The sequence below is a fragment of the Ochotona curzoniae genome, unplaced genomic scaffold, assembly GCF_017591425.1.
Source record: "Ochotona curzoniae isolate NIBS_2020 unplaced genomic scaffold, NIBS_Ocur_1.0 contig_523, whole genome shotgun sequence".
NCBI lineage: Eukaryota > Metazoa > Chordata > Mammalia > Lagomorpha > Ochotonidae > Ochotona > Ochotona curzoniae.
The window spans coordinates 1513090-1537569 of record NW_024466459.1 but is presented as its reverse complement, the minus strand read 5'-3'; the positions used below and the strand labels follow the sequence as shown (position 1 = coordinate 1537569).

The 24480-nt window shown below is 52.7% G+C and overlaps 2 protein-coding genes across 3 annotated transcripts in view; one reads left to right on the top strand and one right to left on the bottom strand.

Annotated features, from left to right (window-relative positions):
• The window catches only part of ERN1 (endoplasmic reticulum to nucleus signaling 1), an 81187-nt gene extending 62541 nt beyond the window's left edge, over positions 1-18646 (top strand). The window contains exons 12-22 of one of the 2 annotated variants that reach the window (XM_040989507.1): positions 1153-1344; positions 2148-2415; positions 3202-3292; positions 3574-3763; positions 4344-4443; positions 4709-4908; positions 8889-9036; positions 10252-10379; positions 12520-12643; positions 13024-13091; positions 18276-18646. In XM_040989507.1, coding sequence (XP_040845441.1) covers positions 1153-1344; positions 2148-2415; positions 3202-3292; positions 3574-3763; positions 4344-4443; positions 4709-4908; positions 8889-9036; positions 10252-10379; positions 12520-12643; positions 13024-13091; positions 18276-18296 — 1530 coding nt within the window. In that variant the 3' untranslated portion in view covers positions 18297-18646. Of the gene's footprint in view, positions 1-1152; positions 1345-2147; positions 2416-3201; positions 3293-3573; positions 3764-4343; positions 4444-4708; positions 4909-8888; positions 9037-10251; positions 10380-12519; positions 12644-13023; positions 13092-14089; positions 15324-18275 lie in introns of those variants that run through there. The other variant, XM_040989506.1, reaches the window with a different exon arrangement.
• A 1561-nt stretch (positions 18647-20207) lies between these two features.
• PRR29 (proline rich 29) lies at positions 20208-21046 on the bottom strand. Its single transcript, XM_040989351.1, has 3 exons — positions 20700-21046; positions 20508-20578; positions 20208-20311 (listed from the first exon to the last, which is right to left on the bottom strand). Exons 1-3 carry the CDS (start codon positions 21044-21046, stop codon positions 20283-20285), a joined length of 447 nt encoding a protein of 148 aa, XP_040845285.1. The 3' UTR covers positions 20208-20282.
• Positions 21047-24480: the final 3434 nt, after the last annotated feature.

Genomic DNA, 24480 nt, shown 5'->3' with positions numbered 1-24480 from the left:
GTAGGGTCATGAATCTGAGTTTTCCAACCAACATACTTGAGCGGATCCAAATGGGCGTTGTTCCTGGTCACATGCTGAGAAAGCATTTCTCAGCTGCCTGTCATACACACTGCACACGCGCAGATACCGTGGTAGTAGACTAGACGAAAAGGGCAAAGGAGCCGGACTCAGTAGGAAGGATTGGGAATGACACTGGAGGTAGATGGCTTGGGATGGGTGAGAAGTGTCCCCAGCATATGGGATGGAGACTGATGTAGTGCACACAGCCAGGAGTCTGTGAATTCATTTCATTGGATAAACACTAATGGCATATCTGGAACACTAGATGTTTAAAAATGGATCCAGGTATTCTTCTTCTTTTTTTAATGTTTATTTATTTGAAAGGCAGAGTTACACAGGGCAAGATATGCATTGCTTTATTTCCCAAATGGCTACAAGAGCCTGGGCTGGGCCAGGCCAGAGCCAGGAGCCTAGGAGCTTCTTTCAGGTCTTCCATGTGGCTGTAGAGGCCCAAGCACTTGGCTGTCTTCTGCTGCTTTCCAGGTGCATTAGCAGGGTGCTAGATCAGAAGTGGAGCAGCTAAGACTCAAACCAGTGTCCATATGGATGCTGGTGTCACAGGCGGGAGTTTACCCTCTTGCCCTAGCGCCCCAGCCCCCTATGTAAAATTGTCTTAACAGATGTTCTAATTCTTTGTAATTCTAAACCTTAGGGAAATAGTGGAATCATGGACAAGTGATTTTGGTTTTGAAGTTTTACTGAGAATTTATAAGCATCATAAACAAGCTGCCTTATTACTTCTGCAGCAGCCACATGCCTGTGCATGGTGCAGCTTTCCTTTTCAGTAATACCAAATCTGCCATCCAAAGGGAGGAGACGCCTTTGAGAATGTGGGGAAGACTCTGAGAATCTGAGAAGTTGCTGTGAAATCTGTTTAGAGCAGTGGTGACATTGCAGCAGATACACACTGCCTCTCAGAGCAGCTGCTTGGGAAGAGGCAGTGCTTGTCAGGTTGTGGCGTTTCGGTGAGCTTAAACAACAGCCAGCATGTCACAATCTGGTTAGACCTCGTGAGCGGTGATTGTATCTCTTATTCAGTTCATCTCTTCCTGCTAGAAACTTGGCGGTGATGGAGTGTCTCTCCCATTCTAGGTCATCAACTTGGTTGACCAGACTTCAGAGAACACACCCAGCACCGTGTCTCAGGATGTGGAGGAGAAGCTGGCTCGGGCTCCTGCCAAGGCCGAGGCCCCTGTGGACTCCATGCTCAAGGACATGGCTACCATCATCCTGAGCACCTTCCTGCTGATCGGCTGGGTGGCCTTCATCATCACCTACCCGCTGGTAAAGCTCAGCCCCTTGCTTCTGCCCCTCACCTCATGTCAGCGAATCCAGACAAACAGCCAACATGTTAATTTTTGTATTTGGATATCAGTATTGGCTTGTTTTCTTAAACATTTTATAGACACACCAGCTGCTCAAAAAAGACCACTTTGTACTTAAATCTTAGAACTTTGCCAATAATAGGCTGTAAAAACTGACTTACAAACCTTGCTTGCAGCTGATTTTGAATAGTAATTGTATTTTCTAAGAAAAGGACGACAGGTGAAAATCCTTTCCTCCCTTACGAGCTGCCTGTTAGACCAGCCTGCGAGGGAAAGGCAGTGTGATGCTTCCCTTGGTTTCCCAGTTGGATACAAGTGAGCAAAAACCGCAGAGTTGAGTAGGTCATGGGTGAGATAAAATAGTCCAAGGGAGTCTTCCTTCATTAGGTTACACCACACATGGCTGTGTTTTATCACCTCCCAAATTCAAGTGCTCAAAAAGCTCATGTTCCATATAGGAACGAGAATGAGAGACACTTTCTCGTGCTTTCCAATGGCAAATGTGTTCACTTGTCCACTGTTCTGTGTGAGGTCATTATTACTTGCCCCCTGTCCGTGAAAGAAGACAGGTTCCCAGAAGCTAAGGATGCAAGCCAAAGGTGCTCCAGAATTTCTTCCAAAGGAAGCAAGAGCTCTGGGGAGAGCTGAAAAACTCCACTGTGTATTATTGGCTACAAATTGATTCCTTTAAACTTCCACATTATGGATAACCCTAACTACACATGGCTGCCACTTGAATGGCAAGTTGGCTTCTCTTTCCAGAGTATGCATCAGCAGCGGCGGCTCCAGCACCAGCAGTTCCAGAAGGAGCTGGAAAAGATCCAACTCCTGCAACAGCAGCAGCTGCCCTTCCAGCCGCCTGGAGATGCAGCTCAGGATGCTGAGCTGCTGGACACCTCCAGCCGATATTCGGAGAGCTCGGGCACCAGCAGCCCCAACACGTCCCCCAGAGCCTCCAACCACTCTCTCCACTCCGGCAGCTCTGCCTCCAGGGCCGGGGCCAGCCCCTCGCTGGAGCCAGATGATGACAGTAAGACTGGTGGCTTTTCTATTTTTCATTTTGGAGCCAGATGATGACAGTAAGACTGGCAGCTTTTCCATTTCTCATTTGGATGCTACTCGAGAGCTGTGCAACTCCATGGTCTGTCTGCCTCTGAGTCTCTGTGAGATCATTAAGTGCCGTTTCCAGGGGCTCACTGTGTTCTGCCCTGGCGTCCTCCCGTGGGTCTCTGTGGGAGGGACATATGCCCTGTGCTGTGATGACCCTGTCAGAGGGCCTATGGGGCGTCTCCTTAGCCCTCCCTCCTGCCCTCTCCGTAAGGCTGAGGATTATGGCTGCACAGAGGTGAGCTGCCTGTCAAGCTTGAGAGGATTCCTGGGGACAGCCAGTGGCCAAGTGTGAAGTGCAGCTGTGGACCTGCCTTCCTCACTGGGGCTGGCGCAGGCTGTTTTTCAAGGGGGTCAGTGTGTTGAAGGCCTTAGCACTGACCTCACAGCCACTTGTCCTTTAGGTGGATTGCCTCTTGTTACACACATTTCAGAGGACTAACTATATGTCAACATGAGCTTTTGTAGTGAATCCTTATCTTCAGGGAAGTTTCAGACACACTTGTAGCATAAAGTAAAGGCAGAACCAGTGTGGGGACAGGGAAGGAAGGGCTGCAGAATCTTGTCTGCAGGATTTGGGCTACAGAGCTGCTTCAATCCTTTCTCTTATCTGAAGACTTCAAGCCAACAGCCATTTTAGCCTCAAAGTTCTTCTGGTGCTATCTGAAATGCCTCCTCCTTATTATTATTAATATTTTTTTTGTCACAGATGAGGAAACCAGCATGGTGATTGTCGGGAAGATTTCATTCTGTCCCAAGGACGTCCTGGGCCATGGAGCTGAGGGCACAATTGTGTACCGGTGAGCAGAATAGCTAGGTCCACCCCCCTCCACATGCCATATGTATGGCCTGTCGGGCTGTGGGCTCCAGAGGCACAGGAGGGCCAAAGCCACAACCATGGCCTGCAAGTCCCACCTCCAAGAAGTGCCCGTGCTGAGAGAAAATGGTGACCACAGGATGCCCTGGTGGTCGATCAAGGCATTGGCTGTGAGGCTGACACGGTGGCCTCAGTGTGACAGTAAAAGGAGTGCCAAAATGACAGCAACCCTTAGGGACACGAGGCCCGCTCCTTGTCCCACAGGGGCATGTTTGACAACCGCGATGTGGCCGTGAAGAGGATCCTACCTGAGTGTTTCAGCTTTGCCGACCGCGAGGTACAGCTGCTGCGGGAGTCTGACGAACATCCCAACGTGATCCGTTACTTCTGTACGGAGAGGGACCGGCAGTTCCAGTACATTGCCATCGAGCTGTGCGCAGCCACCCTGCAGGAGGTGGGTCCAGCTGCCACAGCTGCTGCTTCCTCCCTCCCCCCGCCACCATGCTGTGGTTTTAGATTTATGTGTTATTAACTTTTGAAGTGACAGTACCATGAAGTACACAGTGTGCTTCATTTTACAAAGATATATACCCATGAATGCAGCCCAATCATGGAGCATGTCATCACTCTGGTTTAATGGGGTGGTCCCCTCAGCATGCTTGGGCAGGCGGCTGGCCCTGTGTCTTCTAGATTCACCTCCAGGGAAGCTGGTCTGTTGTTCCCATCTCTGGGCAAGGCTGGTGGCGGGTTGGAAGATGCTGGGTGATGGCCTCAGGCTTCCCAGACCCACTGAGAGTTCACTTGGGTTCTGTGATAGATTTATTGGCAGCCAACCTGATTGTTTGCCTGTCTTTCTCATTATAAATCAGTGAGTTGGAGTTTTGTTAATATTTAAGTCAACTGATGACTTCAAAGGGATTGTTGGACAGAGATTGTTGTTGCCATTTTTTTCTTAAAATGGGTTCTAAGAAAATGGACTGAGGGTCAGGTCCTGAGGGCTGTGGGTTGTAACCTTGCCATTGTGTCTCTTGCAGTACGTGGAGCAGAAGGACTTCTTCCACCTTGGCCTGGAGCCCATCACCTTGCTCCAGCAGACCACCTCGGGCCTGGCCCACCTGCATTCCCTCAACATTGGTGAGATGCTTCCCCTTGCCTGGCCAGCCGCCTAGGTCGGGGTGGCCGACTGGCTCTGGTGTCTGTGCCTGTTGGAATCCTTTGCTGCATTATTGATGTTCAGGGCTTGGGGTGGGGGTTAGGTGCCCTCTGACTGAGCTGTGTCAGCATTTGAGGTTGGAAGTGAGCAGGTTTAGAGCAGCAGCAGGTGTACCAGCAGTCTGATGACACTCCCTTCGCAGGGGGCTACCTGGTACTTCAGGCCTCACCTGTAGCTTTCTCTTAGTTCACAGAGACCTGAAGCCACACAACATTCTCCTCTCCATGCCCAATGCACATGGCAGGATTAAGGCCATGATCTCTGACTTTGGCCTCTGCAAGAAGCTGGCCGTGGGCAGGCACAGCTTCAGCCGCCGTTCTGGGGTGCCTGGCACAGAAGGCTGGATTGCCCCAGAGATGCTGAGTGAAGACTGCAAGGAGAACCCCGTGAGTAGTGGGCGTGACCTTGTGGAAACTGCCTGTGCTATTAGGTCTTTAGGAATGGAAACGTTCAAATTTGGGATTGAGGGGTTAGGGCACATGTCCCTGGAGAGACATTCCTTTAACAGAAAGCTTCCATGTGAATTTTCCAAACTATAATGGAAGGAGTACAAGCAGTTGTCTACTCCTTCTCCACCCCCACTTTTCCAGTTATTATTAATTTTTAAAGATTTATTAATTTTTATTTGAAAGGCAAATTTACAGAGACAGGAGAGACCTTCTATCTGCTAGTTCACTTCCCAAATGGTCACAGTGACTGGAGCTACATGCGGTCTGAAGTCAGGAGCCTCTGCTGTGGTACCAAATGTCCTCTGCAGGCCCCTAGTGGACTGCCATATCCCCCATGTTTATCTAGCTATGCCATCCACTGCTCCATCTTAGCTGCTGAGGAGGCCCAGTTCTGACACATGTATTCCACAGTCAGCAAGTACAATAGCCTTGCTGATAGAAATCCCTCAGAAGTCATTTCTCACCCGCGACGTGCTCCCTCCGTGGTCTTCCCTCCCACACATCTCCTTGACCCTTTCCCTGGTCAATCCACAGTCCCTGTGCCCAGGAATGCACGGGGTGTAGTGTTTCCTGTGACTTTAAGTTATTAGGTCTGGAGGCTTAATTAGATGTAAGCTAAGTGTTTTTGGCAAGAACAGAACACAGGTCATTGCATCGGGAGGCATGTGGTGGTGGTTTGCACCATTGTGACTGCGCTCTGCTCTGAAGGTTTCTCCTTAGTTGGTAGGGAATACCATGAGGCTCATATTTGGGCCAGGGTGACTGTCCTGTTCAGCAACAGCCATTCACCTAAGGGCTTGGCCTCTGTTGACCCCCTGTGCCCAAAGCATTCAGTTCAGTGGAAATTCTCGTATTTCTTCATGGAAAATTTTCTGTGAAAAAGTGCTTTATTTTTACTCCTTTGTTCTCCCCGTAGTCCCTTTGGACTCAAGGGTTCTTTCCTTATTTGAAAGAGTTACAGAGAGAGAAAGGGGGTTGAGGGGACAGAGAGCTTTTCCATCTGCTGGTTCACAACTCAGATCCCTGCCACAAAGCTGGGCCATGCTGGAGCCAGAAACTTCCATCTGAGTCTTCCACATGGGAGGCAGGGACCCAGGTACTTGGGCCATCTTTCAGTAGCTTTTGCTAGGCTGTTAGCAGGAAGTGGAAAGAATTGCAGCTGGAACAAAGTGGCACCCACATGGGATGTCAGTGTTATAGGTGGTGGTTTTACCCACTGCACTTCAGTCTTGGCCCCTCAAGGATTCATAAAACAATGTTAAGAGACGATTACAGTCCTCTGTGTGCTTGTGGGTGTGTTGTATCCTCTTGGTACTCAAACTATTCTAAATTTGCCTTGTAAATACCTGTTCAAGTTGGCCCCTTGCACCATTTACCTAGGGCCCACACATCTGAGCACCTTGCACAGCAGGTTGTCAGAGCCTCACCTGGTGCTTCCCCTGACCTGGAATTAGATAAGTCAGGCTCTGCAGTGACCACCCAGGCAAGTCCTTCTGCTGTAATTTCCCAGGGAACAGCAGCTATCCAGTTGGTTGACAAAGCCTTCAACAACTTATTTTTTTTTTAAAGATTTATTTTTATTATTTTTTTATTGGAAAGGCGGATATATAGAGAGGAGAGACAGAGAGGAAGATCTTCCGTCCGATGATTCACTCCCCAAGTGAGCGCAATGGCCGATGCTATGCTGGTCCGAAGCCAGGAAACTCTTCCGGGTCTCCCACGCAGATGCAGGGTCCCAAAGCTTTGGGCCGTCCTCGACTACTTTCCCAGGCCACAGGCAGGGAGCTGGAAGGGAAGCGGGGCTGCCGGGATAGAACCGGCGCCCATATGGGATCCCGGGCGTGCAAGGCGAGGACCTTAACCACTGCGCCACCGCGCCGGGCCCCTCAACAAGTTATTTTTTAACTTGGTGCAAGTAGTGTACTTTGTTAAGTAGTAGGAATCTTTTTGCTGTAGGTCAAGATTCTCAAGATTTGGGTCCAGGTGAAGTTGTTCATTTTTTTTTCTTGTACCTTAAGCACGCTCAAGTGTCACTTCTGTGACTTCTGGATTGAGACAACAGCATTCCTGACAGAATCCTGCCAAGTGACTCTTTAGGCTCCTGTCCCTTACGGTTGAATTGCCCCTCCTCAGCTTTGTGACACCCGTAGTTTAGCAGTAAGGGGATACTTCCATTAAAAGAATGAATGGCAAAAATAGACATGGAAAAGAACCTAGCAGGGACTCTGGCAGGCAGGAAAGGTCCCTCCTCACCTCAGTGTTGGTAGCACTGGGGCCTGAGGCAGCATAGGCTGCTGCACGCCTGGGTGGTGACTAGGTCCACCTTCTCCTGCCCTGATCTGTCTTTGATAAGGTCAAATGGGGAGTCCAGGGCTTGGGAATGGGAAGACCTGAGTCTTGTCCTGGCTTATCTGTGTGAGGTAGTGTGCCCAACAGCATGTCCTGAGTGTCCTTGTCAGGGGAAAGGGACATTTGCACTTCTCAGCCTGCAGGGTCCTGGTGAGGCTGCATCACAGCATCTTGTCAAGGCTGTGCTTCTTCCTTCTGCATGGCAGGTGACAAGCCCCTGGCTTGCTTACTATGTCCTCATGTCGTCTGATGGAGAATCGTTTATGTTTATTTGTTTATATGAAAGGCAGGGCTAAGAGAGAGCAAGCAAGATAGAGTGATGTTCCATTTGCTGGTTCACTCCTCCGATGGCCTCAGTGGCCAGGGCTGAAGCCAGACACCTGGAGCTCCATCTGGATTACCTCCTTGGATGGAAGGGACAAAAGTATTTGAGCTAGTGCTGGCATGATGGCTCAGTTGGCTAATTTACCTACAAGAGTTGACATCCCATATAGGCACCAATTTGTGTCTTGGCTACTCCACTTCCCATCCAGGTCCCTGCCTGTGGTCTGGGAATGCAGTGGAGAATGGCTCAAGGCCTTGGGACCCTGCACCCATGAGGGAGACCGCAAAGAAGCTCCTGGCTTCTGCTTTGCACCATTCAGCTTTGGTTATTTTAGCCATTTGGAAAGTGAGCCAGCAGATGGAAGACCTTCCTGTCTTTACTTTTCTCCGTAAATGTGCCTTTCTGGTAAAAATAATTTTTTAAAAAAAGTATTTGGCTTATCATCTGCTACTTTCCCAGGCACAATAGTAGGGAGCTGGATAGGAAATGGAGCAGCCAGGACTCAAATGACACCCTAGTGGAGAACCTCAGAGGTGGAGCCCAGCAGTGGGGACCCAAGCCATGCTCAGCAGGTTGGTGTTACTATCCCAGTAACATGAGCTAGAAATGACATCCACACAGTTCTCTAAAAAGAAGCTCCTGCAGAGACAGTGGATTTGTGAAAGTGTTGCCAAGTAATGTCACAAATGACCTCACTGGAACTTGTCACATAGTTTCTATTGGGCTGATTTTGAACCTACAATAGTTGTAGTTAGTTACACATAGGTGTGCATCCTCCTGTGTGCAGATACCCTTCTGGGCTCTGTGGTACTGGAGGGAGGCCAGCAGGTGGAGTGCCTTCGGGGCTGACTTGGTGTCACTGGGTTCAGAGTGTCTGGCGGCTCAGCGAGTGTGTCCTCTGGGCCCAGGACTGTCTTCGGTCACCGTCCGTGTTCACATGTGAATGCGTGTGGTCTCCACAGCCATCCCAGGGGAGCCAAGCGTCACTGTTCCCTCTGACCAGGCATAGACAGCCCTCGAGGCGGTGACCTCTGGGGCCCCCATCCTGCACTGTGACCGTGACAGCTCAGTGGTGCCTGCAGTGCCTGTCACTGTTCTGGGTATTTCCCCTCCAGTAGCTGATTGGCCCAGGTGCCTTCTGGGAGCAGAAGTAGCTGCAGTGGCTGCCCACCTCCCACCGCCTCTGTGGCACCATGAGATGGAAACTGTATGTGAAGACCCCTCATGCTCTGTTTCCTTTCAGACCTACACGGTGGACATCTTCTCTGCGGGCTGCGTCTTTTACTACGTCATCTCTGAAGGCAGCCACCCTTTTGGCAAGTCCCTGCAGCGGCAAGCCAACATCCTCCTGGGCGCCTATAACCTCGACTGCTTCCACCCAGAGAAGCACGGTGAGCAAGCTGGAGGGTGGAGGGTGGGAGGGGCTCCTTGCCAACTGAGACAGCCTGCTGCATCCTCTCGGCCTTGCCACCTGCCAGCCAGCTCAGGCACAGCTTGGGGAGGGCTGTCTTGGAGTGTCTGTGGGACATTGAAAGACTCTAATGTTCCTCCAGGCCACCAACTCCCTTCCTGCGGGACCTGTGACACTGGGAGGTCTAAGGGTTAAATTATCTGAGGTCCCTTCCTCCAGTGGCCTGGTGGGGACAGCTTGCCTGTTCCTCATGATGTGGACAGCGCTACAGGCTGTGGGGTGGGAACAGCTGGGCTCTGTCCTCGCTCCTGCCTTGTGAGCCCAAACCCATGATGGCTCAGTGCTGCTTTTGAGAGAAACCTAAAATGCAACCATTATTTTACTTATGGGTTAATTTATTATTTTTTTGTGTGTGGATAAAAAAACCAAATTACTATAAATGCTAATATTCCATTTTATAGGAATGATTAATTGCCAATTAATAACTTGGTGTATATTATCCCCATCATTTATCTAGACATGTATGTATATTTTTATACAAATGGGGCTAATCATACATGATTATGCAATGGGTTTGTTTTTTATTTTCATCTTGAATATCTGTCCAGTCTGCACATATTTAGTCACAGCATCGATTATTAAAAAGTATTATATTTATTTTAAAGCAAAGGTAAAGATCTTCCATCTCTTGATTCACCCCCTAAGTGCCCTGAACAGTCAGAGCTGGGCCAAAGCCAGGAACTGAATTTCCAAGTGGGTCTCCCTTATGAGTGGCAGCAACCCAAGCACTTGAGCCATCACCTTCTGCTTCCCATGGTGCCCCCTGGCAGACAGCAGAGTCAGGAGTGGAACTGTGACTTAACCCAGGCATTCCAATACGGGGTACAGCTTTTCAGGTGGCATCTTGTGCGTTTTGCCAAACACCTGCTCTGACACAGCGGCATTTTAAGGCTCCTAGTTCCAGCCTGGAGGGGCACAGTCGTATTTACTGGAATCTCTGATAATGGGTCTTTCCAGCCAGTGCTTTCTGCAAACCACGGGTGAGAACACTCCGTATTAGGCCAAAGCTGGGTGTGCGTTGCTTAGGAACAAGTCCTGAGAGAAGAGCTGATTCACGGGGCTGTAGATCTTGAGTAATTCCCCGTGGCCTTGGGCTGGTAGTGATGACTTGCTTGTTTATCTTCCTGCTTTGCAGAAGATGTCATTGCCCGGGAACTGATAGAGAAGATGATTGCGATGGACCCTCAGAAACGGCCCTCTGCAAAGCACGTGCTGAAACACCCATTCTTCTGGAGCCTGGAGAAGCAGCTGCAGTTCTTTCAGGTCAGGCCACCTGTCTCCTGGGTCCAGCTTATCCACTGAATGTGTGCCAGATGCTGAACTTGTAGAAACCAATCCTGTGCCTGAGAGCCAGCTGTGCGTGGCATTTGACAATATTGTTTTTAGGCAGGAAAAAATGTTAGTTGGAATCAAATTAAATGTTCAGCTTTGTTTCCTGCTCTCCTCCCCAGCTCTTTGTTTTATGTTAAAGTTCCACAATTTTAATGCCTAGCTATTCTGTTGTATCTTTTTTCTAAAGATTTATTTTTTAAGAAGGTTGATTTATATTTATTGCAAAGTCAGAGATATACAGAGAGGAGGAGAGACAGAGAGGAAGATCTTCCATCTGATGATTCCCTCCCCAAGTGACCGCAACGGCCGGTGTTGCACCGATCCAAAGCCAGGAACTAGAAATCTCCTCTGGGTCTCCCACATGGGTGCAGGGTCCCAAGGCCTTCTTGGGCCATCCCCACTGCTTTCCCAGGCCACCAGTAGGGAGATGGATGGGAAGAAGAGCAGCCAGGACATGAACTGGCACCCATGCGGGATGGCGGCGCCTGCAGAGGGAGGATTATCCAGTTGAGGCATAGCACCAGACCCTGTATTATGCGTTTTAAACTTTTTTACTGAATGTTCAGCTATACCCACAAGTAGAGCCAATGCATAGTAAACTCTCCTTCACCCGTCCCCGGATTCAGCATTACCTCAGCCTTCCCATGCTCCCCTTTCCAGATGATTCTGAAGCAAGCTTCAGGCACCATATGATTTTTCATCCAGGTGCCATGAATTTTAACATTTACATTGGATTTTTTTCCTGTCATCTTTTACTTAATCTTTGCTCAGATCTCATGTGGTTTAAAATAGATTCTGCAAAATTGAGCCATATCAATGATGGTGATCTCTTTCGACAGCTGGACAGGTTTGCCATGCTGCCGTTGTTTGTCTTCTGAGCAGTGACTTAGGTCCTGCCCCCAGGGGCAGCTAGGAGAGCAGGCTCTGGGGCGGGGCTTGTCCACCCTGATATGGGCAGAGCAGAACTGGGTGAACACTGCCATTCAGAAGTGAGCACCACACTGGAGGCTGAGCAGAAGTGACTGGGCTCCTGGAGGCTGGCGGCCCTGGGCTGTAGTGAAAGCCCCAGAATGGGCGGGACACTTGTTGCCTTCACTGTGTCGAGGGGATGCTCTCTGGTCTGGGGCAAGTGACTAAGCAACCAGTGAGGTTGAGGTGAGGGTATTGGATACAGGTCTTTAATGGCGGATGGGGGAATAGGTAGCGTGCCAGCAGGGCTGGTTCCTGTGTTCCATATGCCTTACCATGAAATATGTCACATCTAGGCCATCTCTGATGACAAAATTCAAGTGAAGGAGCCTTCAGCTCATCACAGTTAGGCTTTAACCAGCGGGTATCTTCAAATCTATAGGCATCAGGCAGCTCAGAGCTGGGCCCCAGTGTACCCAGGGCTTTTCTCTGGCCATCCACACAAGGCACTTGAAGGCACTTGAAGAAGGCAGCCTTCTTGATGTCAAGGGTGGAAAAGATGGGTCTCAGGCTGCTTGAACGGAAGGCATATCTGGCTGGACCTGGGAGAGGGTGGGCCTCAGGGTGGTCCTGACCCTCTCTAGGAGCAGACACAGAGCAGGACTGAGTCCCAGCAGGCGCCTCCTGCGCTCCATGCACCAGGTTGCTTTCTCCAGATGAGGGCGCTCTCTGCCTTTTCTTCTGTTCAGATGAGCAGTGGCTACCTCTGCATATCCTCCTTCATTGGGCAGATGGGCATGGGGCAAGGAGAAAGTCAGTCTTTTTCCCCTTTCTGGGAAAGCACAGACAGTACAGGCGGTTCTATGCAAATGCAGAGTGTGTTCCAGTGATGTGTGTGTGAGGTATGCACAGGTGTGCCTCAGTGACACGGCTCTCTGCCATGGAGTGGTCTCTGCAAAGCTGTCCCCAGGAGGCAGCAGACCCAGCTACTCACGGGACACAAGTCCAAGGGCGCGGTAGCCTGTTTGCTGCCTGGCTGACTCTCAAGTTTCAGCCTGAGAGCACCCTCAGACACATTAGGACTCCCACGGGCGTGGCTATTTGGTGACTCTCTGTGTCTGTCATCCTCTGGCTCTCATCTGTTGGCCTTGTTTCCTCACAGGATGTGAGTGACCGCATAGAAAAGGAATCGCTGGACGGTCCGATAGTGCGGCAGTTAGAGAAAGGCGGGCGAGCCGTGGTGAAGCTGGACTGGCGGGAGAACATCACTGTCCCTCTGCAGACAGGTGACCTTGCTGACGGCCTGGAGGTTTTCCAAGGGCAGAGGCCATTTCTCAGAAATAAACATGGAAATGAATGTGGCCTCCAGCGCCACTCCTGGGGTTGGGCATATTTTGGGGTATGTCCTCTGTGGTTTGCTTACACTGGTGTGTGTCCCATTTCCATTCCTACCTGGGGTAGTGAGCGGTCATGCCATGGGTGGTCATTTCTCATATGGCTGTGACCACAAGATGGGGTTCAGTCCCCAGCCTGGGCCCCTCAGCGCAGCAGAGTATGGGGTCCCCATTGCATTGAAGTCCCACTGCTTAATGCCCCAGGGCTCTAGGAGTTGTTCTCTGAAAACTGTGTCACTTGTGTCACCATCACATCCTTCATGTTTTTCTAGATCTACGTAAATTCCGAACCTATAAAGGTGGCTCCATTAGAGACCTTCTCCGAGCCATGAGAAATAAGGTAAAGAGTTTGTGGGTGCTGGGGAGGGGAACCCAGGTCCCCTCACAGACACCTGCACTTTGCTGATGCTGTGAGCTCCCAGTGCCGAGTGGCCTTCCCTGCACTTGCCAGACTGGAGGCTGGCTCTCTGTCACATAGGCTTTCTCCAGGCACACTGAGGCACAGGACCCAGCCCTGGGAACAACCTGTCAGGACTTCATGGCTTCTCTCTGCTGACTGTAGGACCCTCTGCTCACCTGCTCAACCACTGTTCGTACACCCCTCTAATGAGGAGTAGCTGGTACCTTCATAAATGGGGCCTGCTCTCTAGGACCTTAATGGGGACCCACTTGTCTCCTGGGGGCCTGGGGACTCTTGGCCTGTGCTACTGTGAAGCAGCCTTTAACCAGCCCCTGCCCCAGGGTCTGGCACTGTGACTCAGTGAGTTAAGTCACAGCCTGTGATGCCAGCATTCAATATTGGAATGTCAGTTTGAGTCCCAAGTGTTCCACTTCTGACCCAGTTGCTTGCTAATGCACCCAGGAAAGCAGTGGAAGTTGGCCTGAGCACGTCATCACAAGGGTGGTTAAGGGAGGTTGGATGGAGTTCGTGGCTCTGGGCTTCAGCCTAGCCCAGCCTTGGCTCTTGCGGCTATTTGGGGAGTGAAATACCAAATGGAGGACCTCTGTGTCTTTCCCTCTCACTGTACTACTCTGTCTTTCAAATTAATAAATCTTAAAATTGGGCCTTCCTCCAGCACAGAAGGGGCTCCAGGAGCACTAGGCTGGGTGATTGCTTTTCCTTGAGATTGGGGGAATGCCTCCAGATCCTGGCCATCACGGGAGGCCCATCCATCCCATGTATGTTCTCTGCCTCCCTGCTCTCCACACCAGGCCTCATTTACTCTAAGGCCTCTCCCTGGGAAAGGGGCAGTGTTGGATACACCAAGCTGGGCACAGATTCCCCAGGCCCCATGTCTTCCTCCTGCTAACCCCATGTCTCTGTCTGCCCGTCTGCAGAAGCACCACTACCGGGAGCTCCCTGTGGAGGTGCGAGAGACGCTGGGCTCCCTCCCTGATGACTTCGTGCGCTACTTCACGTCTCGCTTCCCCCACCTCCTCTCACACACCTACCGGGCCATGGAGCTGTGCAGCCAGGAGAGACTCTTCCAGCCTTACTATTGCCACGAGCCCCTGGAGCCCCGGCCTTCAATGACGCCTGACGCCCTCTGAGTCAGGCCGCCCCCTTCGCTTGGTGGCTGCAGTCATGACTCCACAGTCCAAGGGAACCAGGCTTCCCAAACCAAGTGCCTTGAGCTGCCCACTCTGCAGCCATAGAGAAGACCATAGGCCCCAGCGCTCAGAGAGTAGGCCACTCGTGCTGTCAGCCCCAGAAGCTTCGCTGCAGGGGATGTGTAACAGGAGGCCTGTGCTGGAGGCCGCTGAAGGAGCACCCACCAACCTTCTACTGGATAGACTCACTTCAACTTTCTTTTAAAATTCCTGTTTGATAGCAGTCTAGACCTTTCCAGAAGGGCAAGGAAGGAGACTTAGGTTTGCCTGCAAGCTGGTACCTGCCAGGGTGAGCTGCAGGAAATGGAGCCCCTGCCAGCAGCAGGGCTGGAGAAGGAAGGGGTGAAGGCGAGGCAGATACTCAGAGGGTGCTGTCCCGGGCAGGTGGAGTCTCACCCAGTGAAGGTGGTAGCCAGGGTGTTCTCAGGGAGCTGGAGCGTGGGCGGTGAGCGTGGTGTTGGGGTGCTGGCCCCGAGGGCCCCTGGGAAGCAGGGCATTGCCATGTGCAGGAGACAGTAGTGACCCGCCTTGTGGCCGGAGTGGAGTGTGTTCTGGGTCAGCAGGGACACCCAGGAGCACCTGGGGCAAGAGGTGAAGAGTCCTGGTCTTTAGAGAGGGTCGCAGAGACTCACCCAGGCCTTAGCCCTGTGGGAAGCAGTGGGGTGGGAGCCCCCAGCTTGTGGAAAGAATCTGGGGGAGGCAGGTGGGCACTGAGGGCCCCCCTACCTGTGGAAAGAGCCTGGGTGCAGCAGGTGGGTGGTGAGGACCCCTGTCCTGAGACCCACAGGGCAGGAGGCACTTGGTGTGTCTGGGTCCAGTGATGGGGAGCCCAGGTGGGGTCACCAGGCTACAGGGGACAGTTTTCCTGCTCCTGTTGGCTAATTTTAATAACTGCCTTGATCAGACTGTAGACTGCTACACTGGCTTAAGTAAGCTAAAATTGAAGCTTGCTCAGGAAAAACAAAAAAGCCAGATCAAATACATCCTCAGCTTTGTGTGGTACCAAAAATCACCATGCCATCCAGAGGGGTTGTGCACTTCCTGAACACGCTGCTATGCTGGCTGGAGACAGGCATTCTAGCCATACTGTCAAGTGTGTCCTTGTCAAAGTGGTAGGCTCAGAACTGTGCCAGTACCAGGTAGGGATTTTCCTAAAATTAATGCAGTTTTCAACATCTGCTTCAGTCAAAAGCTCCTCACTTCTCTCCCAAGAGACTTAGTGAAGTTGCAATCTGGTTTCTGGGTGAGGCAACGGTCCTGATGTCCTTCCTTGAGCGGGTGAGTGGGTCGTTGCCCATCAGTCCCAGAGCCCAGAGGCCGAGCCAGCAGGTGCTTGGCTGTGGTCCAGCTGCAGCTGCCCGTGGCAAGAGCACTGTTTCTTCCTTGCATGAGAGCCTTTCTGCCTGTGTGCCTGTATCAGGGCTGTACTCTGCCTTGTGGAATTCGGCCCCTTCTCCTGAGGGCTCTGGTGGTCCTGAGCCTCCACCTCCAGCCTCCCTGGGGACTGGGGAGCCCCCGCCCTGTGCTCTGCCTCCTTGGTGCCTGCTGCTGCGGGTCTGTTTCCTAGCTGCACACCAGACCACACCTTCTGCCTCAGTGCCTAAGAGCTATGACTCGCCTTGGGCAGGGCAGGACAAAGCAGGGCCCTGGTGGTGACAGCCTGAGAGGGGTCATGCATGCTTGACTCGAACTGTCTCAGAGACTACCACTGCCCCTGTTCTCAGAGCTGTTTGCCCTCTGGGGACTGTGAAGAGTTTCCAGGTCCTGGCCTCGTGTCCTGAGACAACTCTTGGCATTGCCTTTTCTGCTTACCATTTCAGCTCCTAACCCCTGGCTCCCCAGACTGCTTGGCTTGAAGGATTGGAGTGCTGCTGTGTGAAGCTACCAAACACTACAGAGAAAGCCTGGTGGAGGGACAGCAGGCATTTGCTGGGAGAAAGTCTAGTAGAGGGACAGCAGGCATTTGGGGTTTGCACTCCTGCCCCAGCCCTAGGCTGCCATCAGGCTAGGCTCTGTCCATCACCCTTAGGAACCCAGGCACTCACCAGCCCACCCAGGTGATGGGGCTGACAGGGTCTTGCTGGACACTTGTCATGAAAACTCCCTGAGAATCCTCAGTGGGGCACGGTTCTGGTCGCAGGTGTCCCTGTTTCCTGTCCCACTCAGCCAGTGGGCTTGGCAGCATTCTACACTGCGCTGCAGCAGAGTTGTTTGACCTGGAGCCCAGTTGAAGGCGCTTCTCTAATTCTGGAAAGCTGTTAACCCTAAAACAGAACTTAATCACATCTGCTAGGGACCCAGAGGACCCTAGAACTCACTCAGGCCTTGTCCGTGTCCTGTCATCCCCGTCTATGGCCCATGCACCAGGACTTCCTCACTAGTGCTTTGGTCTTTGTATTGGGGAAGAGCTCCCCAGGTTGTTAGGCACAAGCGCTTTTGCATGTTGGGGAACCCTGAGATGAGTGGGGAGGTGTGAGTCCTGCCTCCTCCAGCAAACTACAGGATCTGCAGGTGAATTCAGAACAGGATTGTCTTCCCACCTACTCAAGAAGGAAGGTGCCTTGATCCCCTGGGGAGGTTTTGGGTGAATGTGACTGGTTATCGTTGGCCATTGTCTTGCAGTGATACCAGAGGTTAACAGCTGCTGAAGCCCTTTCAAAGATACTACACCTTCATGTTGTGGGGCTTTCTGGGGCAGCCATCTGTTCAGAACTTGAACTTTGTCTGAGTCTGGTTTTTCTGGGACTGTCCCACGCTCTGTCCCTTGCACCCTCATCGGCCTGCTCATTGCTCAGTGTCTTCCCCTGTTTGTTGGTTGCCAGCCGTGGGGTCCCTTCAGAGGGTGGGCGGACATGGTCTTCACAGCCTTCCATGCTGGGAGCACAGTGCCCACGGGAAGAGCCTCCGACTCCTCACTTGGCTTTCTGCCTCACTCTTGGAGTTTCTTAACGTTGCTTTTCTGTATGTCTCGCAGCCTTCCACCTGTCCTTGCACAGCTCTTTGCACCCTAGCTAGCCGTCTCAGTGGGCAGTGGCCCGGCCCCGGCTTCCCAGAAAGTTAGCAGGTGTCCCCCACAGCGGAGCTGGAGTCCACAGTCCAGGGCTGGGCCATTCTCTTTCAAACCAAAATATTTGCACTCTTGCTAGAGTCTGTTTTCTGTGTGAGACAGTGATTTCCTGTGAGTAGTTCTGGCTGTGATTTTTGTGATTGACAATAAACCCTTTCCGTATTCAGGAGGCAAGTACGAAGGGCCATCTGCACGAGCCTTCCCCTGGAGCAGCCTTAACCGACACTGCTGGCCCAAGCACCACCCCCTTGCCTCTCTGAGTTGTGTTTGGGGGAACATAGTATTCCTTTCCAGTAGTCGAAAGCTGTGATGGGGGCGTCTCCACGTACCTAAGCATTACTGTCACCACCACAACATCGGCAGCTGCACGCCTGGTGTTGTGTTTTTTGGCAATGACCTCTATTTATTGAACCTATTTATATGTATTTAATTTTTACTCTGAAGTGTATCAAGTTAGAGTTGCACTTGCTCAAAGCACATCAGATTCATTTTTGGAGAACACCCTTGACCATTTTAAAACTGGAAAAGTTAAACTGTATCCTTCCCCAAGAGGGAAACCTTACAGTAAGCCGTCTTGTCATTTAAAGGGTAAATAACTTGGTCGGGGTACAATGTTAATTTTTAGGTGATTTTAAAAAGTCTCTGCCAATCTGTGTTCTTTGGTTAATTGTTTAATTGGTATATGTTGTGCGGTACAATCATTTTTTTGTGGAACCTAAAATCCTCTTTTTAGCTTTATATTTTATACACTGCCAGATTGTACAACTTCTATGTGTATTTTTAAAGCATGATGATGTGAAAGTCATTATCTAAGGTAAAAGGCCTATTTTTGTACCTCCTGTACAGTTTTATAATTCTGCTGATTGATCGTGGCATCTTATACTGAGCCAACTGATGATTCCCGCGGTCACGGAGGTGAGCAGAGAGGGTGTCACTCTGACCTCTGGCCAGACCCGGAAGAGGCGGTGTGGATCCGGCGCCTCAACAGGGCAGCGGAGCCCTGGCAGACCAATGGCAAACTCAGCCGGCACTTCTTTGCCTAATTAGGTCTGGAGCACTGCTCCCGCTTCTGCATCAGGAGTATAAAAGCCTCCGGCACGTGTCTTTGCGCACCTTTTCATGCGCGGGCCTCTTGCTTTTCTTCTGCTTCTCCGTTGCGTGGAGGAAAGGCACCCAAAGGGACTTTTCTTCCCTCCAATAAAGGTCACTTTCCAACAGTTGACCAAGCCCTATCTTTCTTAGGTGGTCAGCGAACATGACACCACTCACCAATAATATAGTTTTAGATTTGGGAGCTTGTTTCATCATCTTAAAGATGGGGGAGGAGGGCACGGGCCAGCAGGTCCCCGCCCTCCACGCCCCCCTCCCGAAGTGCTGGGGTCTGGCTGGTGAGGCCTGTGTAGCAGGCACATGTGGGGGAAGGCCAGGGTCCTGTTGTCCACAGCAGTGCCCAGGGCCTGGAATATTCTCCTTGGTAGCCATCTTGGGAAGGGCACTTGGGAACCTCATAGAAGGCACTTAAATGTTGGTGTGGGCTGAATTTCAGGAAGCAGGTCAGGTGGTGAGAGAGTGGCTACAAAAAAAGTGTCCAGGGCATATGCTGTACAATTGTGTACAGACAGTTGCGTTCTGGACCAAGATATGTAGCAGAGGAGGAAACCCGCAGAGGTCATTTGACCAGTAAGGCAGCAGGCAGGCACACCACACCAAGGTCTCCCCAAGCTGTGATTCTATGGCACAGGCCTAGAGCTGCGCTCAGAACCTGTTGGCTGGGCACTGAAAATCCTACCAGCAGGCTCTCTGCCTCAGACACTGGGGGCCACAGGAGCTGCCCTGCGGCCTGGGGACATGCCTGCATCCTGGAAGTGAAGGTCTGGGAGGCAGTCAAATCCCCAGGAGAACAAGGGCTGTGGGAGGTGGGCTCCCCATGGCAGCAGAGACAACTGCTGCATGCCCCCAGCTCTGGGTTGCTGTGCCAGGAGGGGGCATGGTGTCAAGATGGTACCAGCCAGGAAAGGGAGCACGAGTAGCACCCTTTGCTGCCTCCTACAAGGACAGGTAGGTCTGGAGGGGGAAGCAATGCATCACTGAGACATTCTCCTCCTGGTCTCACGCTGGCATGGTCAGACCAGGCCAGGGTTCTGTGGCCTGGGAACGGTTATAAAAAGAAAGGGTCCCGAGATAGGGTACTGCCTTGTGCTGGAGGTGGCATTGGGCATGAGGATGCCTTTGGCTGAATACTTGATGTGTTTCTATCAATGTATGTGACCAGAGAGACAGCAGAAGACCTGTTTGTTCCCTCAGCTGGCGACCTGCCACCATCTCTGCACCAGGTCTGTGCTGGCATCTGCCAACAGCCAACCCTACACCCCACCTCCCAGGAAGATGTATGGAAAGAAGCCAGGGACTCAGGGAGCAGGACTGGCATGACAGCCACCTGGTTAACTTGGCCTTGGAAAGTTTGGCAGATGAGTCAGAAAGCGATGACTATCATGTTCCACCCTTTTCCCCTTCAGACACGGGATGACATGAACAAGCCTTGCATCTAATGAGACATCAACTCCAGCTCATGCCATCCCAGGCTGAGGGGTCTGGGGCTCTGGTCCCCAGGCTTCCCCTGCTCAAGCAGGCAGCAGTGGGGCAGAGCTGGGCAGCCTCAGCTGCCAGGCCTACGCAGGACTCTAGGAGCTCTGATGCCAGACGTTGGGGGCTGGGAATTGGGGGCTGGGGACAAGTCATGGAAGCAGAGGGGTAGGAAGGGCCACCAGCTGAGGGCACAGAGCTGGTAGACAGGACATGAGACAGCAGGTCGAGGACAAAGGCACTGGCGAGGCCCTGGGCGAGGGTCACCCCTCAGGGTAGGCTCTCTGCGTCGTAGTAGTCTGTGGAGACAACATCGCATCTTCACTCCCTCTCGCCTCCTCAGTGGATCCCAAGGAGGAAGAGGGCAGGCCCAGAGCCCGTGGCAGTGATGGTAGGAACCCCACCCTATGCCCCACACACCCGTGGGACACACAGCCCTCCCAGCCCAATATACCTGAACACCCTGCCCCTTTGCCCACCCACCCAGCTCCAGACCTGAAGCTGGGGGTACATCTGCACCCACAGTCCCTGTGGCACTGGGGGGAGGTGGCGGGGGCACAGGTTTCCTGAGAGAAGAAAGAAGAAAGAGCCCATTAAAGGCCCAGCAGTGACCTCTAGTGTTCCCCCTCCAGCCTTAAAGGAGGGACCTGGCAGTGCCCAGCACCCAGGCCCCCCAGGCCCACTTACTTGTCCCTCTTCCTGGAGGCTGGAGGACAGTGCTGAATCCTGGGTGTTTCCTGCAGGTGGGGCCGGCATGGTGGAGGGGGAAGGAGGGTGGCAGGCCAGGCTAGCAGAGGGCCCAGGGCGGACGGCAGGCAGGGCAGATAGTGGTGGTGGAACACCAGAGGCCTCTCGTCCTGGATGCCCATCTCTTCTTCCAGTTCCTCGTGTTGACCCACCAGGCCGGCCTGGAGTGTGCCAACAGCGCTGGGAATCAGGCTCCTCCCCCTGCGCTGTTCTGCTCCCCTAATCTGCCTTCTCTGGGTGAGCATGAACACAAGGGCTATCCCTGAGTGCACGAGTTCTGTCTGCATGGTATATTCCCTCTTGTGTACATGGGAGCCAGGGTCAGAGATGGACAAGTTGGCTAAGGTCAGCCAGCTGCTTAATGGCCAGCAGAGCCTGGAAGATTTCACATGGGATGCAGAACTAGGGTGTGAGTCCACTCAGATGCCCCTGTCCCACACTGGCCCAATAATAAGGTGGGCTGTGTATCCCCAGGGTTCCTGAGGTGGTGGGGCCCTGGCAGTGTCTCTTCTCTCTCCCAGGCCTCCTTTCTCCCCACCTCTTAGGACACCTAGAGAAGCAGAACAGGACCTAGTCTTGGTGCTTTCCCAAACCCTTCCCTCCACCCCATTTCTGCCCCTTGGCCTTTGGTGGACACCCTAGGCTCCTCTAAGGGTCAGATCCTACCTGGCTGTTAGGGGCCACTTGTTCCCTCTGTAAACCGCCTGACCTCATCCCACCCCATCTGTGTCCTCTTATTCTGTGCAGCTCTTGTCAATCAGTCCATGAGCCTTTCTTTATCCATCACTGCCCCTCATCACCCCTCTCCCTAAGAGCACCAGGGTCCCATGGTATCTGTCCTCTCAGGGCCTCAAGTCCAGCAAGGAATGCCCTGCAGGGAAGCCTTCTTGCAAACCAGTCCTGGGGCTTGTCTGGACTGGGGGCATGACCCCTTTGGTAGGCCCCATGGAGGCTGTCACCAGGCCTGGTACACAACAGACCCAGCCAGACAGCTGTGAGCCTGCTTCCTGACCCATCCTTTTCCTCCAGGGGTGACCCCAGATGGATCCCCACCCTGGGGCCCCAGGTGTCTTCACCCCCACTCACCTGCAGGTCAGGCACAGGGAACAAGGGATCCAGGGAGCCCTCTGCCAGGTGGCAGAGCAGCAACTGGTGCACCTGCGCGTTCTGCAGCAGCAGCAGTTCCAGCAGGCCTGGGCCGGGGTCAGCAAAATGTGGCTTCTGGCTTCCTTCCCTCTACCATGGGCGACCTGGGGGCTTCTCCCCACTCCCAGCCCTGGGGCCTGGACCACGAGCGAATACATGGCTGCAGTTAGGCCGCACTCACCTTCCTTAACGTGGCCCAGCGGCGGCGGTGGTGGCAGGGCGGCCCAATGAGGGGACTGCAGGATTACCCAGGGCTGGGGGCCGAAGGTGTGGACTCAGCAGAGGAGAAAGGAGGGGCCACACCAAACCTCCCAATCCGGGAAACGTGCCCCTCAACGCCACCACCTGGTCGCTGTCCTCCTCTTCCCTCCCCACAGCCTCTCCAACCTCCTCAACTCCTCTGTGTTGGGTCTCTCCTTCACCCCACCCCTCCCACAAGAAGTAGCCCTTGCAGAGGCTGCCCCCAGCTGCCTGCAGCACAGCGCAGCCCTCACCGTCTGAGCTGCACTTGGTGGAGTGGGGCAACCCCAGCTCCCACCTGCCCCGGAGTCCATGGCCTGCAGCTGAGTTACCTTGGCGACGCCAGGGACGCCTAAGGCTCCTGCCACGCACGCGCAGTGCCCGCCACGCCCCGCTGTCTGGGCTTGTCCCCTCGTAGCGCCACGCCCTAATCGCTCCTAGTCCCAGGACCCGGCCCCTGGACAGGCATCACCCCACCGCAGCCTCCGCGACCCTCGGGCCCCTGTTTGTCCCATTTGGGGCCCGCGTTTGTTGAATGAATGACCGCTCTCCTGGTGAGGCTTCGTTTCCTGGTTGCGGAGCCTAACCGATATCAAGGTATTCACTGCAAGAGGAGAATGTGATAGGGCAGGCAAGGAGCAGGCTGGGACTAGGCTAAGGGCCACATTGGACAGCCAGGTTTCTGGGGAGACCGAGGCAGGAAGTACCAGCTCAGTCCACACAGGAGTGTGAGGCTCCCTGTGTACCCCCTTGCGGTCCTGAACCCCCTGGTTTCTGACCAAAGAGGGTGACTACTCCCCAGAGGCAGGGGAGCTGTGTGGGGAAATCAGCACCTGCATCCCCTGTCCCATCTCTCAGACTGGAAAGTTCCCGAAACCACTTTCTTCTGATCAGAAGCTGGCAGGCTCAGCATTGCTTGAGAACAGGTGAGCAGGGAGATCTGTTTCAGCAGCTGTGGCCATCCTAAAGTAGGCCCTGAGCCACAGGCAAGGAAAATCCCAACAGGAAGCTGGGATTAGCACCTGCCCTCTCTGAGTCTCGCCCTAGGTTCAGTCCGAAGCCCTGCTGTCCTATAGTCAGAGCCAGAGAGACATTTCATCCTCCTTAGCAGGTACCCCTGGCTGCAGGGTAAGGACTGTGGGTGCAGTGGGAGCCTGCTGGAGCTGTCCCCACAGGGCCTTGCAAGCAGGGGTCCCCACACTGTGCTCACAGGCCCGGTGAGTGGAGCAGAGAAGTGTGTCTCTGCCTCCACCCTCAGGCCAGATGAAGGATGAAGGAAGCCAACCGCTGTGTTCCCGGCCACAGACCTGGGCCAAGGGGAAGGGAACAGCTATAGAGAGAGCACAGAAATGCCAGGCAGTCTGCAGGCTGAATCCTATAAAAAAGGGCTCATAGAAAGGAGAAGACCCTGTCCTTGCCAGATGGAGTTTCAAGGAAGGTGGCCCCAGAGCCAAGCAGCATTGGAGGGAGAAGGCAGTCCAGGCTGGGGGTGTGGCTGGGGCGAGGGCACAGGTGCAGCAATGGACAGGATGTGAGACCAGCCCCTGGGTTCCCCTGTGTGGCCGTGGGAGTGGAGCAGACCTAGGTCAGACCCGAAGTCTGCTCCAGGTAATGAAGGCTGTGCCATGTGGGTTCCAGAGGGCTCCTGGGTGTTTCCTGCAGGAGAGAAATAAGGTGAACTTAGTCTTGGGTATATGATGGCCCACAGATTGAGCTGGGGCAGGGAGACCACCTTCCTCATTTTGCTAAAAGCTTAGAGCAGGCAGGAAAAGGGATAACTCCAGCACTTAAGCTCATTTTTTTTCTTTTCTTTTTTTTTTTTTTAGAGGTTTATTTATTTTGATAGAGGTACAGAAAGACAGAGATCTTGCATCCACTAACTCACTCCCCAGATGGCCACAGTGCTCAAGGCTGGGTCTGGCCAAAACCTAAAGCTCCATCTAGGACACCCTGATGGGTACCAGGGGCACAATCACTTGGGCCATCTTTTTCTTCTTTTCCCAGGCCATTAGCATGGAGCTGGGACATGAACTTGCATCCATATGGGATGCCTGCATCACAACTGACAACTTTATCCACTACATTGCAAAAACTGGTTCCAGCACCTGAGCTGTAAAATTGCATGTTAATCTTCCATAGAACTACTATGAGGGTAGCAGAAGAGAATGGACGACATATTCCAGATTCTAAAAGCAAAAAAATGTCGGCCTAGGATAACATACCCAGCAAAACTTACCTTTGTCTTAAAAAATGAAATAAAATTCTCCCACATTAAAGAAAAGTTAAAAGAACATGCCTCTTCCAAACCTGCCCTACAAATGATACTTAAAGATGT

Coding starts and splice junctions, on each gene's coding strand:
- PRR29 (XM_040989351.1), bottom strand. CDS start 21,046: ATGCAGACAGAACTCGTGCACTCAGGGATAGCCCTTGTGTTCATGCTC. Junction 20,579..20,699: donor GCCTCCAGGAAGAGGGACAA/GTAAGTGGGCCT, acceptor TTCTTCTCTCAG/GAAACCTGTGCCCCCGCCAC. Junction 20,312..20,507: donor AGATGTACCCCCAGCTTCAG/GTCTGGAGCTGG, acceptor TTGTCTCCACAG/ACTACTACGACGCAGAGAGC.